At 43.1% G+C, this 20,911-nt stretch overlaps 1 protein-coding gene across 1 annotated transcript in view; it reads right to left on the reverse strand.

Annotated features, from left to right (window-relative positions):
• Positions 1 to 20,911, reverse strand: part of LOC137321575 (CUB and sushi domain-containing protein 1-like) — a 2,214,006-nt gene that overhangs the window by 1,985,213 nt on the left and 207,882 nt on the right. Inside the window, exon 2 of the mRNA XM_067984007.1 lies at positions 18,134 to 18,350. Within this exon, the coding sequence (XP_067840108.1) occupies positions 18,134 to 18,350 (217 nt within the window). The remainder of the gene's footprint in view (positions 1 to 18,133; positions 18,351 to 20,911) is intronic.

Here is a 20,911-nt window from a genome sequence, read left to right on the forward strand (position 1 = left end):
TATGGAGTTAGGTTACAGGTCCACCATGATCACATTGAATGGCGGAACAGGCTCAAGGGCTAAATGCTGCTGCCAATTGATGCCTCCTCCTGTGAACCAGCTTCTCCTGCAAGAAAGCGGGACGTGTGTCTGGGTGATGTGCCTATCATGGTTGAATAGCTACTAGTGTGTGTGGCCTGTGAGTTTTGGGTGAGCGGTTTGCAACAGTGGTAATGTGTAAGAATGTGTAAGAATGATTGGAAGAGTTGAGTACTGAAGGAAAGAGTTTATTGGTACGTTGGGATGGGGGGGGTGTAGTGTGTGGTGCCGTTGGTAGGAAACGCCACTTGACCGTTGATCTCATTCACCTTGACCGTTGATCTCATTCACCTTGACCGTTGATCTCATTCACCTTGACCACTCATGTCAAAGCATTGAACTTCTTCCTGCACCGCATCCATGTTCATGATGCTGTGCGCCTGGCATTGACTTCACCCCCACCGCCTTTTGGATATATGTCTGGAGGGCCTCTTGACCCCCCCAACCCCCTCCCCCGATATTGGATCTCCCTCCTTCTGTCCACTCTTGCACCAAGGTCTCTGGTGCATCAGCAGAGAACCTTGGTGCACACACGTTCGCAGGCCTGGTACCAACTCAGATCGGCAGATTGGTGAGGTCTGGTGTGCAGATTGGAGGATGTGGGATTTAGTAGTGCACAACCTTTATTCAATGTTTTAACATAATTCATCAGTGTGTAAACATAGGTACGGGACCTGCATCTGTGTTTCATGTGTGCGATGTCTGATCTCCGTTCAGACTCCATGCAGACAGCAGACTGTTATTTTCAGCAAATAACAGGTACCAGCTGCCTTTAAGAGATTTCTAACAGACAGCCTGCCTTTAAGAGATTGGAGCTGCCCCTGCTGGTGGCAAGTGCGAATTGCCTGGAATCCTCGTTCAATGCTGATTTCCAATGCATATTGCAAGTAAGTCCTCAGGCCTGACAAAAGTCTCAACCTACCGTGCAGGGGCCATTGGGCGCAGAGTATCAGCAGATCGTGCTACCCCCGCCCAAAAACAGGCCCTATCCAATTTTTTCCCCCAAAGAGTCTGCAAATGGATATAGGCAGGTTAAGGAAGTGGACAAGAAGGTGGCAGATAAAGTACAATGTGGGGAAATGTGAGGTTATTCACTTTGGTAGGAAGAACAGAAAAACAGAATTTTTTTAAATGGTGAGAAACTATTAAATATTGGTGTACAGAGGGATTTGGGTGTCCTCATATAAGAAACACAAAAAGTTAGCATGTAGGTGCAGCAAGTAATTAGGAAGGCAAATGATATGATGGCCTATCTTGCAAGGGAGTTTGGAGTACAAGAGTAAGGAAGTCTTACTACAATTGTACAGGGCTTTGGTGAGACCACACCTGGAGTAGTGTGTATAGTTTTGGTCTCTTTATCTAAGGAAGGATATACTTGCCTTAGAGGCATTGCAACGAAGGTTGATTCCTGGGATGAGAGGGTCGTCCTATGAGGAGAGGTTGAGTAGAATGGGCCTATACTCTCTGGAATTTAGAAGAATGAGAGGTGATCTCATTGAAACATATCGGATTCTGAGGGGGCTTGACAGGGTAGATGCTGAGAGGTTGTTTCCCCTGGCTGGAGAGTCTCGAACTAGGGGGCATAGTCTCAGGATAAGGGGTCGGTCACTTAAGACAGATGAGGAGGAATTTCTTCACTCAGAGGGTTGTGAATCGTTGGAATTCTCTACCCAGAGGGCTGTGGATGCTGAGTCATTGGGTATATTCAAGACTGAGATCGATAGATTTTTGGACTCTAGGGGAATCAAGGGATATGGGGATCGGGCTGGAAATTGGAGTTGAGGTTGAAGATCAGCCACGATCTTATTGAATGGTGGAGCAGGCTCGAGGGGCCTTATGGCCTACTCCTGCTCCTATTTCTTATGTTCTTATGTTCTCTTCCTTTAAAGACGCTCCTTAAAATCTGCCTGTTTGACCAAGCTTTGGGTCACCGGTCCTAATATCTCCTTACGTGGCTCTGTGTCAAATTTTGTTTGATAATCACTCCTGTGAAGCGCCTTGGGATGTTTCACTACGTTAAAGGCGCTGTATCAATGCAAGTTGTTGTTGTTGTAAAGCATAATCAGTTTTTATTATTTGTGAAGGAGAATCCCATGCATTGAATAGTGGTTATTTAATGTTAGGGAGACAGCTGCAGGGCTGGTTGGCTACAGGCATAGGCCAACAGTCTTGGTTCAGGGGACAGCAGCAAGTTTTGATGGAATCAGGGAGGAAACAGAAATCTAAGTACCTCTCAAAGAGGCGGAAGCAGTGGTTTCAGTGAACTAAAAATGAGAATAATGATCTAGGTGGCCTCAACAACAACAACAACGCCTTGCACTCATATCGCGCATTTAATGTAGTAAAACATCCCAAGGTGCTTCACAGGAGCGATTAGCAAACAAAATTTGACACCGAGCCACATAAGGAGGTATTAGGAGAGATGACCGAAAGCTTGGTCAAAGAGGTGGGTTTTAAGGAGCGCCTTCAGGGAGGAGAGAGAGGTAAAGAGGCGGAGAGGTTTAGGGAGAGAATTCCAGAGCTTAGAGCCTAGGCAGCTGAAGGCACGGCCGCCAATGGTCGAGCGATTAAAATCGGGGATGCACAAGATGCAAGAGTTAGAGGAGCGCAGAGATCTCGGAGGGTTGTAGGGCTGGAGGAGGTTACAGAGATAGGGAGGGGCGAGGCCATGGAGGGATTTGAAAACTAAGAGGAGAATTTTAAAATCGAGGCGTTTCCGGACTGGGAGCCAATGTTGGTCAGGGAGCACAGAGGCGATGGGAGAACGGGACTTGGTGCGAGTTACGATACGGGCAGCAGAGTTTTGGATGAGCTCAAGTTTATGGACGGTGCAAGATGGGAGGCTGGCCAGGAGAGCATTGGAATAGGACAATCTGGAGGTAGCAAAGGCATGGATGAGGTTACAGCAGATGAACTGAGGCAGGGGCAGAGACGGGCAATGTTACAGTGGTGGAAGTAGGCGGTCTTGGTGATGGAGTGGATCTGTGGTCAGAAGCTCATCTCAGGCAGAGAAGTACCTGATGGAATGGTCTTGAGAAAGAATGTGGTGAATACTGAGCCTCATAAGGAAACTGTACTATTATGGTGGTTAGTGATATGATAAAAACATACAAGTCTAAACCTGCACTCTGCATCTCAATTTCCAAAAATCATTAGCTAAAAACAAAAGGCCAGGTTTCAACAACCACGCCACTGAAATACTAAGGGATTGGCTTTCAGAGTCGTTAATTCCAAGCAGCTGCAATTTATCGCCACATCACATCAACACTTTTTAAATCTGTGATATGAATAGACGTTGATTACTCTGTGATTAATGTTCGTTACTTCTAATGCTTCCATTTATATCAATGGTGCACATTTCAGATGCACTGTGTTCCATTCTGAAATGGAAATCAACAAGATTACATATTCCATTTGATGTAAATTGCAGGAAATCTAGTTTGAAAACATTCCATTTCTATTTGCAGGCTTCAAATTAGTCAGGAGTTCTGGTGAGATGGCCAGAGCATCGCCTTTATGTAGAGGCCACCACTTCAATAAAATAAGTGTTTATGTTCCTTACTTTCTCCCCCTATCCTTCCCTATCCAGTCAATTTCCCACAGCCATGTAATCACTTTCAGTCATACACAGTTTGTGGGCTCCAAATCTCCTCAACATCTGTCCCACTAGAAGTTACAGTTCGGTCACACAGTGTAGGCGGACTGTTTATGGGCAGTTTTCTATCCTACTCTACAGACAGCCTGGCCATGAAGTGAGAAACTCTCCCTCTCTCAAGTGTGACTGTCAGCCAAGTCTGAAATTCAAGCTGAGGCTCCAGCACTGTGGCTGTGAGCCAACACAAAAATGTAGACCTGCTCTACAGCACTAACAAGAGAGAAAAAAAGAGAATTTGAAAAGCAAGGACAATTCCCACATATGACACATTTTAAGCTCCACTTTCTCTCTCTCGTGGCAAAATGTGCCATAAATTTGGGTGGTTTTGCATCAGACCTGATCATAGAAATAAAACAGCAGTATCCCACCCCAGTTTGGAGTGGCATGTCACAGGAAACAAGATCTTTTCACACCTCTGAGAACTGAAGAGTGACAGTAAAATCTCCACACTTGATAGTGTTGTGTTCTTTATTATAAAATACTGATGTTATTTGGACCTTTACTATGATGTGCTACTTGGAAGCAGATTTGCACCAAGAACATGAAGGACCATATTTTCCTCTTTTGAAGAATAAATGTTAATCGTCCTTATTGCGTAGAAATTGGATGAAGCCAAATCAAGATCCTCAGTGCGTGCACTTTTGCTGCTTAAGTCTCCAGCCATCCAAATTTGATAACTGGAGTGAAAGAAAAGGAGTCACCAATCACAACACAACTTTAGAAATAAAAGCAGACTGGAAACACTCAGCAGGTCAGGCAGCATTTGTGAAGAGAGAAACAGAATTGTTCGATGACCTTTCATGAGAACTGGAAGATGTTCGAGGCAAACAGCTTTTAAGCAGGTACAGAGCCAGAGAAAAGGGGCCAGTGAAAGAACAAAAGGGAAAAGACTGTGCTCGGGTGGAGGGCAGGAGTGAGTAAATGACAAAAGTGATGATGGTGCAGGGCAAAAGGAGGTGATAATAGGACAAGTATAGAAACAAAATGTGAGTCTAGAGGAGATGTGAATAAATACTGCAGAATAGCAGAGGGGACGACAGCATGGAAAATCTGGCAAAGCAGAAAAGGCTCCCATGGCCCGGGAATGTGGTGGAGAAAGGCAGGTCGACCCCGGGGGTGCAGCCCACCCCTTGCACCCAAGTTGCTAACTTGCCACTTAGAACCTGTATAATTTGTGAAGAGTTTGTTCAATCAATTGTGAATTGCACAAAACTGAGTGGAGATGATACAGCAAAGATCTTGGAACGTTCATTTCACCGACTGCGATGTGGAAATCCTTACATATAGCACTCTAGAAATATGTGCTGAACTTTTTGAACTGGTAATGCAAATACAACGACATGAAAGCAGATTAACCAATTGATAAATACAGGGTGCACCAGTGAAAACCTGGGAGTAGATCCCTAAAAACCTTTTTAAAAAAGTCATAAGATAATGACAAGAGTATCACCATATGTAATATGGAAGTGAAGGACACATATGGGTTTTGGTTTCATCTGTGAGTTTTTATAGGCATCAATAAAGATGGTGCATCAGCCTCTATTATTAATTTACACGACGCTTATGTTTGGAGTTCAAACTCACGCTGAATAGGAGGGCAAGGAGTGGAAAAGGACAATTATTTTTCAGCACTTGAGCTATGCATAGTGAAATTAGTACAGTATGAAGCTCTGGAAAGTAACATTTATCAGGAAGTGGTGGGGTACATCACCCACTTGGTATATACCATATAAATCATCATATATCCGATGATTTGTACCATATGTTAAGTCAATGTTTTGACATATACTAATTGTGAACAAATGTTCTTGTAATGACACCATAAAACCCAAATGGATAGACGCACATGGAGACTAATAATGCCCAATCTGCTCTTTCACAAAGCATGGAGAATCCAGCGGTCTTCGTTGTGCACCTGCAGGGAAACATTCACCATTATTTCCACACTGCTATCAGTCAGCAATCTAGACACATGCTTCACATCCATGACTTGGTGATAAGGTTGCAGCAGTACAGGATGAAACACAGGGCAAAGCCTGACACTAAAAATCTAGCAGGGATGGTAATGACTGAGGTGCCAGCGGAAACAATGTGGAGATTCTCTGCGTGAGTTGCCTTGTCTTGCAGATATTAATGGACAGTTTTCCAACAGATGACAAAACACATGGACTAAGGCTTTATTTCAGTGTCAGCGCAGAAGGTGGATGAACATTTGTCTGCATTGCAATCTGAAACTCTGCAGACAACAATATTAATAGCATCTGCAGTGGCAACCACAGTAACGCAGACCATAGACACAGCAGTAGGTCATCTCTCATGAATGCTTCCATTGCTGCTGTACATGCTTTAGGGTCCAAATCCAGGAAGCAAAGACCGGCTTTGATTTGCTTGAACAACGTTTATGGGCAATCACCAGGAAGGGATCCAAAGTTCTAATCAAGGCTTCTTCATCCTATTTTTTCTGCTATGTACAGCTCAATGGAAATCCCAACTCAGAAATAAAGCACATAATTTCTCTCCCTCTGTGCGCAAGTTCATAAAATTGCAAAAACAATTCAGATGTGGTAGCATTGTTTGGCCAGGGAATGAAGGAACAGCCAACCTGCACTACATTTCCTGTCCCCTCCTTTCCCCTCACCCTCATAGCAGATGCCCGAGATGTACCCACAGCAGCTCATTGATAACATACCAATCGCTCCACCCCATCCTGACCCCAGAGATGGTGGCAGGGTCAGAAGTGGAGGTCACCAGCATCTACTCCACCACACATGTGCCAGCAGAACATTATTGGCCCTGAGATTTAGTGCAATTTTGCAGCATTTGGAGTCCACCATAATTCTATTTTTCATGGAAAATAAAGATTATCCTGGAAGGGTTATCCGGTTGAACTAATTCAGTTGGGTAATAAAAATCACATCACTTTTAAACAATAAATCCACTTGAAATAGTCTGCTCTTATCCTTTAAGAAAAAAAAATCAATATATGAATTAAGAGCCATGAAGCCTAATAATATATGTGCACAAGATCGAGCAGTGCTGGCTCAACCTCAGAAGAACACGAGAAGTTTAAGTCCTTGCTGATTTTTATTGACGAGCTCAGGCATTTGGTTCAAATCATTGACTGTCGGCATGTCAGGAGAAACCAGAAGACAGCTTCAGAGGCAGATTAGTCTTTGGCAGAGGCAGCGAGGCACGGGAATTTGACCAGACTCTGACTGCGTATGAAGCTTTTGTGAGGTAAAGTACTTGAGCTGTTAAAAGTACTAAAAGAATCACAGGATATGCTTTTATTAACACCAGGGCAAACTCAGGCTCTCTGACTTTGCTCCAGCAGCCTCCTCTTGCCTGGGCAGAGGTTTGCACTACATGACTTTCTTTCCCACTTGATTCTACCGCAGCGTGCATCGCAGCAGTGAAAGTCCGCTAGTAAAACATAGGGGGCTAGGAATTCGGCCGTGTAGCGCCCGTTGTTTCGGCGCTACGCGGCCTCCCGAAGTTCCAAAATGGTGTCCAGGATGCGTGAGCACGCTTCTTGCGTGACGTGCGCCGGATGCCATCTTGGTAAAGGGGATTGTGCAGGCGCAAAATAGCGAACCATGGCAGCATGCAAAGTAAGTAGATTATGCGTTAGATCAGTGTGCAATGCTGAATGAAAGGCATAGACACCATTTTGGCACTTAACACTGCAGCCAACGCATTATCTTAACCACGACCAGCTGAACATGTCCTAGACCCCCCCCCACCACCAGTACTATTTAAAAGGACTATGCAGGGTTTACAGGTTAGTTGCTGGATTATTGCTTTAGGCATTTGTACCTGTTTTTGGAGGTCTCCTATGCTTGAATACCAGGACTAGGGGACATTGTCTAACATTTAGAGCCAGGACTTGGAACGCTCTCGGTAGCTGATGCTAGCTCAATTGTTAATTTTAAGTCCGAGATTGATAGGTGTTTGTTAACCAATGGTATGAAGGGAGATGGGGCTAATGGCGGGTTTATGGAGTTCGGTCACAGATGAGCCATGATCTTATTGAATGGAGGAACAGGCTTGAGGGGCTAAGTGCCACTACCACTCGCTGCCTCCTGTTATGCGCCACCTTCTCCTGCAAGGAAGTGGCACGTGCGTCGGTGTGTGTCCTGCAGGATGTTTGGGTGATGTGGTTGTCATGGTTGAATCGCTGTCAACGTGTGTGACCTGTGAGTTGTGGGTGTGCGGCTTGCAACAGTGGAATTGTGTGAGGGTGAGGAAGCATCTGATTGGAAGAGTTGAGTACTGATTGAAAGATTTTGTTGCTATGTGGGTGATGGAGGGTGTAGTGTGTGGAGCAGTGGACGCGGCTAGTGGTGCAGTTGGTAGGAGACGCCACTTGACAGTTGACCTCACTCACCTTGACCACTCGTGTCAAAGCATTGAACTTCTTCCTGCACTGCATCCATGTTCGTGGCGCTATGAGCCTGACATTGACTTCGTCCCCTACTGCCTCGGGAGCCTATTTCTGGAGGGCCTCTTGCTCTCCTGCGAATATAAGACGCTCCTCCTTCAGTCCTCTTGCACCAAGGCACTAGAGTGCATCATCAGAGAACCTTGGTGCACTCTCTCTCGCAGGCCCGGGACAAACTCAGATCGGCAGATTGGTGGGGTCTGACGGCAGAGTGGAGGATGTGAGACTTAGTAGTGTGCAAACTTTATTAAATGTTTTAACATAACTCAACAGTTTGAAAACAATAAGGACGGGATCTGCATCTGTGTTTTACGTGTGCGATGTCTGATCTCCGTTCAGACTCCGTGCGGTCCCGTATCTTATTTTTTGCAAATAAGAGGCGCAGGCTGCCTTTAAGAGGTGCGAGCAAATCATCCGAGATTTGCCCCCCCCCTCCCCCGGGCTGGTGAGAAGTGGAGAGAACGTAGAAAATGGAGAGACGTACGCAGCTGGGGGTCCACGTAGGTCCCACTGGGTATGGGCTAATCGCACACCACGATGCCTGTGCCCGGATTCGGGGTTCACTAATTTAACCACCAGCCTCTCTAGACCTGACAAACAGCTTCCAATAACACTGCGAATGCTGCGATAACAGCTGCTCCTACATAGCAACCTCTGGCTTTCTCACACTCTTCAGCCCCAACTTGATAAAAGCTCGGAAGCAAAAGAAAATTGAAACTAATTTTCAAATAAATCTTTGCTCATCCAAGCACTCATGTAAGCCACGTATTAAAAGTGGGAAACGCAGCAAGTTCACAGGCTTCAAACATCTTGTTGATTTATTAACAATCTGTGATCCTTACTTTGCTGGCGGTCTAATGGATGCTTCCCACAGCATGCTGTTCAGGGCTGGTACCATGTCGCTCAGTTTCCTCAGCAATGTAGTGCCTGCTCTGTTATCAGTCCCTGCTGTTTCACGATTGCCCTCAGTTTCTGTGGAGATGGAATCTGCAGGCAGCTGCTCCCCTTCAACACTCACTTGACAAATTCCACCGCTTTCTTGGAACTATTTCTATCAACCAGTTCCTGCAGTGAAAGCCACAGGGCCAGTCAGGTTCCGTCATATTGATTTTTCTTTTCTCATTGATTTTTATTTTCTCACCTGAAGGCAGATTTTCTAATCAGTGCTATTGTAATGTCAACAAGAAGCCATTTTGTTTTTTCAAAAAAACATAAACTCCAAGGCAGGATGGCCTTCTGAAATTGACTTCACGAAAAAAAACAATCGGAAGTAAAACAACAAAATCACTTCAAAATGGCAAAATCTGAGGGAATTAAACAAAATTCCACTTGGTGCCCACACAGAAGGTTCTTAGTGAGATGATAGACTCCACATGTTGGTACTCAAGAGTCAAACTGTAGCTCAAAACCTGAGAAAGCAGGACTGAGCGAAGGGATTATATTTTGTACTGGATCTGTGGGATTGGGCCCCTTTGAAAAGGCAGCGTCATAAAAAATTTTGGGGAGGGCTGGCTGACCCAAACTAATTCTAAACAAAAGTGGGGAGGGGAAACAATATCAAAACAGTAAGGTTGGGGTCGATCAAAACGATACCTCCGTGCCCATCGGTCATGGAAAACAATACAACAAAGGGGTCCTATTGTAAAGTAGGCCAGGGAATACATCCAATTATCTTCCATTGAAAGAAAACATCACCAGAATTTCAGGAGGGTATGGCCTAACTAAGCTGATTTTTTAACAAAAATAATGAATAAAATAAGATTTAAATCAACTTGGTCAAATTGTATGAAATCAAAATAACAATGCCCTGTGGTGCCCACTAGTCACTGAAGGGAATACAAGAAAGGGATTTCCAGAAGAAAAAAATTGAAAAGGATTTTGGCATGACTGTTGACCAGTGTACTTTTCAACTGGGGCTGTTAGCAATAAAGCTAGCCCAACAATATGGATCTCAAAGATATTTGATAAGTTTGAAAACAAGTTATTCTAACTTTAAATCGATCGCTGGTGGGGCAATATATAGAACTTTCTATGGAACTTTGGGCACCCTACTGTCAAAAGGATAATGAGGCATTGGTGAGGGTTCAGAGAAAATGAACAATGATGATTCCAGGAGATTGGGCTGTGTATTATTAAGAGAACCTGACAGAAACAAACATCTATTCATTGGTGAGAAGATTGAGAAAAGACATTGTGCAAATCAGAAACGTAGATAGTGTTGATGTGAGTTACATATTTAACATTGACTGTGAACATAGAACGAGAGGAAATTAGTGCAAAATCAACGTATCCCCAGTATGATTTGAGCAGTTCATTAGTCAATCAACTTTCAAAAAGATGGATAAATATTGGTAGGAATGAGATTGAACGTGATAGGGATGAGTATAAGTAAACCTGATTGTCACAAAGTTTGAATTGCTTGTTTCCGTGAATTAAAAAGTAGAGAGTGTGTTTTGACCAGAAGATCAAAGTGGTTTGTTTTATTGTTTGGTTGATGGAATCGTGTGAATTTTGTTTGTATCTCTATCGGCAGGTTTGTGTAACAGTCAATGATATGTTGTGAGGCATTCCAGTCATGAAGAGAGATTTGAGAAGGAAGGACTTTTCCACTAGAGCCGAGAAGATTAAGGGGTGACCTGACTGGGGTCTTCATAATTACGAAGCATTGTGATTTTAATAATGACAGATCATTTCCACTGGTTGGTGAGATTCTAATAAAAAGTCACAAATTTTAGATAATCACAAAAACAATTAAAGGGGAGGTTAGAAAGAAACTCTTCACAAAAGGTGATTAGAATGTTGAATTCTCTGCCACAAACCACTGTCGAAGCAGAGTCCATATATTTCTTTTAAAGAGGAAACAAGTTCCTATAAAAAGTGATTTATTTCCTTGAAAAGCATTGAAGAGTATGAAGAATGAGCAGGCAAGTGAGGTTTTAAAAAAATAGCTCAAGTGGAGATAAACACGGGCACAGACTGTGTTGGGCCAAATGGTTTATTTCTGTGCTGCAACATTCTATGATTTGTCTAGTTTCACTGCAGAACAGGCATAATAATGTTTTAATTATATATTTATATGAGCTTTGGCTCAGAAGGTCATAGGTTTAAGCTCCACACCAGTGACTTGAACACATAGGGGGGTAACTTTGACTTTGGGCAATATCAAATCAGCCGCCCGTTATACATCTCTCCTGATTTTATATAAATACGAGTTCTTTCTTTCTAGGATGATCTGGCTGCAGTGTTCAATTAAATATGTGTAGGAAACATTGATTTGCTTAGTTAACAATCTAAAAACAATCTCCTATGCTAATTGAAAATTCGAGGAAACATCATTTGATGTCTTCTGGAAAAGGTGACAGTACGATTTCCTCAAACCAATGGTTGGACCTGCAAGAGGTTACGAGCAGGACTTTGAAACATTATCAAAAACTGATAAATGTCAAACAAACTTCTGTTTTTAAGCAAAGATTTCTGTACTTCTTCAGAAGGCATTCTCAAGGAGGGTAATTGACCCAATATGGTCTTACCCTTTGTATGTATGGATATTTATATAGTATCTTCAGTAATTGGCTAATGTTTGCATTTAGTTGAAAATAAATCTAGCTGTAGCTTCAATATGTAAAAGATCCTGTTCTGTGTTTAATATCTACCATTTCAAAGCCAGGTCGGTATCTTAATGTGAAACTAGGTTAGATCTCCAGGATCCTGGTGTGCATTTCTCTCCCAACAAAAAAAACAGTTTAACCAATCATTCATCACATCACTGTTTGTATATTGTTGCTGATGCAGGTTGACTGCCAGGTTTCCAACATAGCAGTCACTGCATTTCAAAAACAATCAACTGTACGAAACACCGGATACAATGTGATAAGACACTATAGAAATCTAAGTATTATTATGTTGTATCCAGTCAGCAGATTCTGCTTCTCAGGTACACATCTCTGTAAGGGCAGAATACATAAAAGGTGCAGCTTCCAAATGCAGAGGTCAAGATCTGCTGACAGGAGCTGCTATTACACTGTTTCGTGAGAAGATGGTTCTATAAAAACCCGACCTGAATTGGAACAAATGATCAAAGATTCCATGAACCTCGAGTGTTTCTGTGCATTGGGAGCATTGACGTCTCATTGGTAGCAAATAACTGGCCAGATTGAAATACTGGAGAATGTTGAGTTATGAGGGTCAGGAGGAAATCTTGCCAAGCTTTCTCTTAAATGACTAAATAAGCAGAATGGAGTCCACAACAAGGGCAAGTTAAACTGATCATGGAAAGTGCTTGTTCCGCACTTTCTCGTGTTATTTGGTTCAAAGAATGATGTGCCATTCAATACTTCTTGGACAAATCACTCCCACATTGTTCAATGATCAGCTGCACTCAGTGAAGTAAATTCCATTAGAGTAATGGAATTCACACTTTCAACAAATGACTTAAGTTTACAGTGATTTTTCTTGCCGTTAAGTACGTTTACAACCATCATAGTTGTGCTATTTTTGTTCAGCTCTCACCTCAGTTTTTTTAGGCGCTGCTAATAGGTTTGTTGAACACACTTCTGCTTCTTCTTTTTACACTGTTGAGCTCACTGTTTTCAACATCAGTGTCAGGGGTTGGGCACAGCCTCCATGCAATAAGCATTTTCCACAATAATGCTGTACTTAATTATGTGTTTGTACTTTGTTTTTTTTATTATTATTATAACTATACTGAGGACGCATGTAAGCCTCCTCTTTTGTAATGAAATTGTGCATATATTCTTTCAATGGCAACTTCTTATCTTTCTGCTGCTCAGGTACAATCGATTCACATCGTCATTTCCTGCAGTTATGTTTCAGGATTTTTGACCATTTTTCCACAGAAAGGATTCGGAAAAGAGTTACACCAAAATGGCGGGACTTTTTTTTTAAGAACAAAATATATTCACACAAGTTTATTAAAAAGGGCATCGAGCTGAAAGATGGTTAAAAGGCTCATGAGCTAGGCATTGAAGTTTTTCCCCTCAAAGTCAGAAAATAATAAGGCTGTCTCAGTCATGGATGAACGCCTCACACTTATTGTGTTAGGAAATCCCTGATCCCAAGCAGTCGACCAGGGTTGTCTGGCATAGGCCCTTCCCTCTGGTTGTGAACACAGGGAGATAGAAAAGGGACAGAAACGCACACAATACAAGTCAGATTTTTAAATGGAAAGCTGCCCAGGCTTTTACCCAGACTCAGATGAAATTCAGGAGGGTAGTTGGAAGTTATTTTGTTTTAAGTCAATCAAGGCGACCCCCTGATGAAAGGATGCATAGAATGTCCGTATTTTTGTATTATCACACAAAGACAGTTGCACTGATTGAATCAAGTGAGTCTGATCAGAATTGTTACTCTGTTCACTTGCTGTCTGTGAAATAAAGCAGCTTAGCAATGCATACTTGGTCTTGTCTTACCAAGTGTTATTTGAGTCCACCTTCAAAAAGATTTAAAGGTGCACACGAGAAAAACATTGGGGACTAAATTGGGCCGCGAGGCACCCGTTTTGTAGGCGCTACGTGGACTCCTAAGGACCCAAAATGGCATCCGGAATGCACGCGCACAATTCTAGCGTGAAGTGCACCGGACACCATATTGGTAAAGGCGTCGCCATATTGGCGAAGGCGTTGCCATATTGGTAAAGGCGTTTGTGGACGCGCAGATAACGAATGCCGGCACCAGGTAAAATAGGGAGACTATGCAGCAGATCAGTGTGCAACGCTGATTTAAAGGGACAGATGCGATTTTAGAGCTTGATGCTTCAGCCAACATACTGTCTTAACCTCGCACAGCTGAACAGGTCTTAAACAGCATGGAGGACCCCCACCAGCGCTATTTAAAGGGATCATGCAGGAGTTACAGGTTAGTCGCTGCATTGTGGCTTCTGGCTCCTGATGCATTTGTACCTGTTTGTGGAGGTCTCCTATACTTGTATACTAGGACTGTGGCCTACTCCTGTTCCTATCTTCCTATGTTCCTATAATAAAGTTTCAATACTCTACAGGGAGTGGGCTGGCGAGCTGAAAGGCAACAGCAAGGACACTGGCGGAGTGGCAGGGGTGGGTCAGGAATGCTGTCATCCTGAGAGAGGAGAGCAGGTTCATATTCCATGGAGCCACTGCGACTTGCTGCCTCCTGTTATGCGCCACCTTCTCCTGCAAGAAAGCAGGACGTGTGTCGGTGAGTGTCCTGCAAGATGTTTGGGTGATATGCCTGTCATGGTTGAATAGCTGCCAGCGTGTGTGACCTGTGACTTGTGGGTGTGTGACTTGCAACACAGTGGTACTGTGTGAGGGCGAGAAGAAGCATCTGATTAAAAGAGTTTTTTGGTAGGTGGGTAATGCAGGTTGTAGTGTGTGGAGCAGTGGATGCGGCTAGTGGTGCAGTTGGCAGGAGATGTCACTTGACAGTTGACCTAACTTACCTTGACCACTCATGTCAAAGCATTGAACTTCTTTCTGCACTGCATCCATGTTTGTAGTGCTACGCGCCTGGCATTGACTGCGTCTCCTGCTAACTCCCACTGTCGCTTGAGTACATGTCTGGAGGGCCTCTTGCCCTCCCTGCAGATATAAGATGCCCCTCCTTCCATCCATCTCTTGCACTAAGGCCTCTAGTGCATCATCAGAGAACCTTCGTGCATGCTCTCTCGCAAACTCAGATCGGCAGATTGGTGAGGTCTGGCATGCAGATTGGAGGATGTGGGATTTAGTAGTGAGCAACCTTTATTCAATATTTTAAAATAACTAAACAGTTTGTAAACCGAGGGATGGGACCTGCATCTGTGTTTTACCCGTGCGATGTCCGATCGCTGTTTAAGACTCCGCGAGGACTAGTATCTTATATTTTTGCAAATAAGAGGTGCAGGCTGCCTTTAAGTGGTCCTAGCGATATCCGGGCCCCCTGCTGTTGAGCAGCCACTCAACAGCGCAGCTGGGCCTGGTTGCTCGCAGCAATCAGGTAAAACAGCAGTCAGGCAGCATGAATGTTAAGTGCTGCCTGCAACTCAACGACCAGGCGCGGGTTAATCACGCACCACGACCGGTTTTGGTGGTTATCCAACATAACCCCTACTATGTTTAGTTTGTATCACAAGGGGATCTCATTGTTATGCCGGTGGATTAGTCTAATGGAGTAGTGTATAGTTAGATATTGGGCAATCCGGACACACCTAAACATATAGGGGTAGAGTTTCCAATTTGGGCGCAATCACGAAATTGGTTAGGTTACATTTAAAGTTTCCGCTAAAATTCATTTGCAAAATAACAAACGTAAAATCTTCAATGAAGCAGTGTAATCGGGCAGTGTAATAGAACGTAATCATTTCTTTTTTTTCTTTCCGTTAAAAAGTATTCCTTGCAGTATTTAAGAATGGGAACTGATGCAGTTTTATTAATACAGCTGAAAATGGGTTTTATCAGCAAAAATAAGCATTTTTAATAAGAGTGTCCAGTCCTGTGAGTAACTTGATTTAAAAATCACTGAAATTGACTTAAAAAAACTATACTGAACCATTTAATAGTTTCATTGGTGTTCATAGATTTTTTAGTAAATTAAACAATTTTTGATATTTAACTGTGCCTGATCGCCTAAGAAAATGAACGCAATTCAAAGAGCTTCCCAAACCAGAGCAATTTGCGGAGTCTCACAATTTTGACCTGGGGGTGTGGCCAGTTTTGAGGGCGGGGCCTGATTCGGGTGAATTGATTCTTGAAGCAGCGTAAAAGATCGTGGAAAACAAGTGGTTTGGGGCGTAACTCACTTACGTTTAAAACTCCCCGATCTTTCACAACTGGTTCGGCCGATTCTGCCCGGAATATAACTAACGGAAGCAAGAGGAAACTCGACCCCAAGGGGCTTGGACTGTCGACAGGAGTGATCAGCATCGCTGTACCTGTGAGAATATCGAAGGCAAGGTCTGAATTTGTAACACCTGCTGTCTGCGCTTCTACTTCTAAAACATCGTCCACAAAAAAATTAATCTGTCAACTGCAACATTAGAAGAATATGGATCAGCAACTATCGTGGAACTGGATCATCACATTGCTCATGGTCCTGCTGGATTCTCCCTCCCTCACACTGATACTTTTCTTCCTAATTTGAAGCCATGGTCGACCTTTGCCTTTTCATATGTCTGACTGAACAAAGGAACAGCGGTAGGCCATTCAGCCCCTCGAGCCTGTTCCGCCATTCAGCCCCTCGAGCCTGTTCCGCCATTCAATCAGGTCATGGCTGGTCTGTACCTCAGCTTCATTTACCCACCTTTGCTCCATATCTCTTGTTACCCTTACCGAACAAAAATCAACATTGGTTGAGATGATCTTGGTATAGTATATAATACTTCATACCTCTTTCTAACATTTAAAAGTTTATTTGCAGTCTGTGAAATGCTTTAAGTTATCTATTTGTGGAAGTAATCAGCTTATTTGAACTCTTGACCTGTATCTATTGTGCCTCCCCCTCCATTTGGTCAGCTCAATAAAGGGGATCTTCCTGCTCGGCCATATCGGTTCTGATGAAGGTCCGATTCAAGACACAAACCTATCTTTTTATTTCAGGCATTAACTGACCTGCTGTGTATTTCCAGCATTTTTTTTTACATGAAGTTGCTCCTTGTGTGTTTCCAAGTTCACCAGCATCAGTTCAGCTTTTTCCCTCCTACAGCCATGTAATTAAATTTGAAAAATGACCACTGGCACGGGAAGGAGGGACAATATAAATCATTTGCAAAGGGATAGCAGTAATGTCATTAAAATGGGGGATTCAGCCATTGGCCCTCTTAACATTAGTCAAAGTCACATTTGTTAGTATATTGCTTTACCTATCATTAGAAGGTCAATATAGACAGATGTTCTTTCTATGAAGGTTTTGTTGTAATTCCTAGTAGCAACATTGTTCCATAATAAACCCCAGAGCAGAATATAAAACATTGCTTCCTACCAGTGTACATCATTTACAAATTATTCTGTTGCCAACGTTTTACTGACCGTATTAGCAATGGCAGATAGTGTTCCTTTCTCAGGGGGGAATTTATCATTGCTGCTATCTGTCAATACTACTAAAATGAATATACTACAATGCCTCTTATAACAAAATTTATCCTCCATCAGTTACCGAATTTCTAATTTAAAGACTACAGTTGCGAATCAAAAATCTTCAGTTGTAACACCTTTTGTGAAACATCTGTCATGTGAAGATTCTGGCTTTAACACTGTTTACATTTATATTCTGTTGTTACACAAAAATGGAGATTTTCACTTCATCTGTCAAGAATCCGACAAAGTAAATTACAAATACAACCAATGAGATATAAAGCGGGCATTATGATCAATTATTTTAAATGATTAAACACACCGCACCATGGTATGACAAGCCTTGGGTTTGAGCTGACAATTCCCCATACAGTTCAGATCTGAGTTCAACTGTGTTGTGATGTGGGGAGACCAAAAAGGGTACTCAGCATTTCCCAGAGAGAAAATCAGAGTATCAGTTGCCACTCTGTGTATCGTCAAGTATTTGGCAATAGAGCGACATTGGCAGAGATCTAGGTGCAAACCTTCAGCCTGTCCTCTTGGCCAGGGAGCAGATGGCACAAGGAGACTACAGGAGAAGCAAAAGGGGGAAAAAAGTAACATTGCCTGAAAATGAGACAAGCTTTATTAAAAATAAAGCAACTACTAGGCACAATGCAACATAATGAAAACTTCAAACAGCATTATTAAGCATTTGATAAATCCTTTATACAGTTTAAGTTTCGAAAACGGAATTTATTTGGGTTTAAAATTAGAATGTGTTGATGTCTAATTACTTGCAACAACCAAGAATTTTGCATTAGCTCACACAAAGTGTTACAGATCACATCTATCACCTGACCGTTTAATGCTGAGTAGCAGCATCTGTGGGAGCAAGTCTCAGCTGGCTCATTTCATAAACAGATGGCACCATACCTCATTTTCAAATTGCCCTGCTGTGGTTGACCATCATAGATGGATAAAATATCAAAGTCTTCTTCTAAAGCGAAGATCTGGAATACTAGCTGTATCCTGTTCCGTTCTCCTGTAATGATAATCCAGGTGCAGTTTGCATAATTCGGGTAACCATAAGGAAATCCAGGGCTTTCTATTGTGCCATTTGGCCCTTGTACTAATCCACCACAGGTCTGATCTGAAATGAAAAAAAATAATTTGCTGTTCAATATAACATTACATAAAGCACTTTTATTAACATGCTTTGCATTCAGAACAAGTAATGCATAAAAAGTCAACTTTCTTGTTTACATTGGGGTGACAGCTACTAATCAAAAGTTAACTTTTCCAAAGAGATCTGTCGATTGCATTGTTTTCACAAACAACTGACTGGTCTGTTATCTGATCATTCAAGTTTCTTTCACACAACCGGGATGGGCTTATTTTGTGCTGATACAAAACTAAGAAGAGCACCTGAATTTGACACTGTGATGCTCTGCTTCCTGAGTGCGCCCTTCTTTTTCAGCTGATCACAGATATAATTTCTTACAGCTCATTAAATGGGACACACTGTCCGTTCCAAATATGCTCATTTTCAAAAAGCAACCTAGTGACTAATGATGGAAGGACACTCAAGACATTTGGTTCAGATCTAATGAAGCATTTCAAAGTTATTGAACAGCTCATCATATAACTGGAATGTCTGTAGGCTTGTTAAAGTTCGAAAGGAACTTACTGTCCTGGTGGAGAAAGGATGGAACAGTGTGGCACAGTTATATAGCACAAGGTCCTTTCATCTCCCGAACATGAAGAAACTCTGGGGATGGCAGGCATAGGAAATTCAAATATTCACACTGATGCAGTAAGGACTGCTAGGGGCCAATTTTCACTTCAGAAAATCGGTGTTAGCAGAGCGATAAGGGGGGTCACTAACCTTACTGCCCTGTTAACCCCGATTATCAGTCCACTGCAACTTTCACAGCAGCCTACCGCTGAGGGGCCAAAGTGTCTGACTGAAACAAGCAGTAGGCCTCTTTCCGAGGGATTTGGGATCCTAATGACATAGTTAGGATCTTGTTTGCAATTTCAAGGGACAGATGGACGGAGCATGTGATGGGCCCTCTCCGTCCCAGTGTACTGGCTTTCCGATCAGGAAATGGCCAAAATGCCTTTCCTGGTTGCGTAAAATGACTGCGGGCTGCTTCCAACACAGCCTTGCTCCGCCTTGACGCTGCCTGTGCCCCTCTCTGAGGACCGACCTGCCAAAGAGTGGCGAGCTGCATCCAGATGCCCGTTTGGCGTCCGCAGCTCGCCCGTCACATTGAAACGAGGCCGGGGCCTCATAAATCGCCTCTTCGCCACCGGTACGGCCAGCCGACCGGCAAGTTCCACCAGTCGGCCACTGATCAACCCCCTGATATTAAGGCATTATAAGCAGTGTCAATGGAACACTTGATTGTTCCAGTTGATTCTGCTGTGCCTGGCTTGGGACTGCTTGGTGTCCATACTGAATGCCCAAAGCAGACAAATGTTCAATTCCCCAGCACTGATATCGGCAACATTGATGCGCCAAGTCACGAACGTGACACCTCGCTTTTATGGACACATGAACAGATAATATGGACGGCCCTGAAAACAATCTTGTGCCAAAGATCTCAATTTCTAAAGTGCAGACACGAATGGAATTTGGTTTAATTCTTGAAGTAACTGAGCTAAAAACTACATCTGCACAGAAGGGAATAGATGGACTCTATGCTCACAGGAAGAAAAAATAACGGGTACAGAGAAAGAGCGAGGGATTGTCGTTAGACTGCACAACCCCACTGCGGCGGGGGGTGGGGTGGGGGGAGACTGAAACCAGCACAGGCACAATAGCCCGAATGGCGTCCTTCTGCACCAAAACGTCTCTCGTTCAATGGCAGCAGAAGTCCTCCCTTTCATTTATAGCAGACTTGGGAAGGAGATTAATTCTCAGAGAAACAACTCGAAATCAACATGTTAATAATGTACTGATCAGTATTTCTACTGAGACAAACGAAGCCAGGAACGAAAGAAGTCCATCCACCTCACCGAAATCACATTAAAAACAAAACATAATACAAGATCAAATAACAACAACAACAACTTGCATTTATATCAGGCCTTTAACATCGTAAAACGTCCCAAGGTGCTTCACAGGAGCAATTATCAAACAAAATGTGACACCAAGGAGTTATTAGGACAGGTGACGAAAGGCTTGTTCAAAGAGGTAGGTTTTAAGGAACGTCTTAAAGGAGGAGAGAGAGGTAGAGAGGCGGAGAGGTTCAGGGAGGGCATTCCAGAGATTCGGGCCTAGGCAGCTGAAGGCACGGCCGCCAATGGTGGAGCGATTAAAATAGGGGATTTGCAAGAGGCCAAGAATTGGAGGAATGCAGAGATCTCGGAGGGTTGAAGGCTGAAGGAGGTAACAGAGATAGGGAGGGGCGAGGCCATGGAGGCATTTGAAAACAAGGACAAGAATTTTTAAAATCGAGGCATTCCCGGACTGGGAGCCAATGTAGGTCAAGTGGCACAGGGCTGATGGGTGAACGGGACTTGGTGCGAGTTCGGATACAGGCAGCAGAGTTTTGGATGAGCTCAACATTACAACATAATGGAAACTTCAAACAGCTATCATCAAAATTAAGAACATTGCACAGTTTAAGTTTTAAAATTGCAATAGCTTGGTATCTAATTAGCTGCAATAATCAAGAATATTGTTTTTGTCGAACATTAGTTGAC

Source organism: Heptranchias perlo, chromosome 5 (genome assembly GCF_035084215.1).
Source record: "Heptranchias perlo isolate sHepPer1 chromosome 5, sHepPer1.hap1, whole genome shotgun sequence".
NCBI lineage: Eukaryota > Metazoa > Chordata > Chondrichthyes > Hexanchiformes > Hexanchidae > Heptranchias > Heptranchias perlo.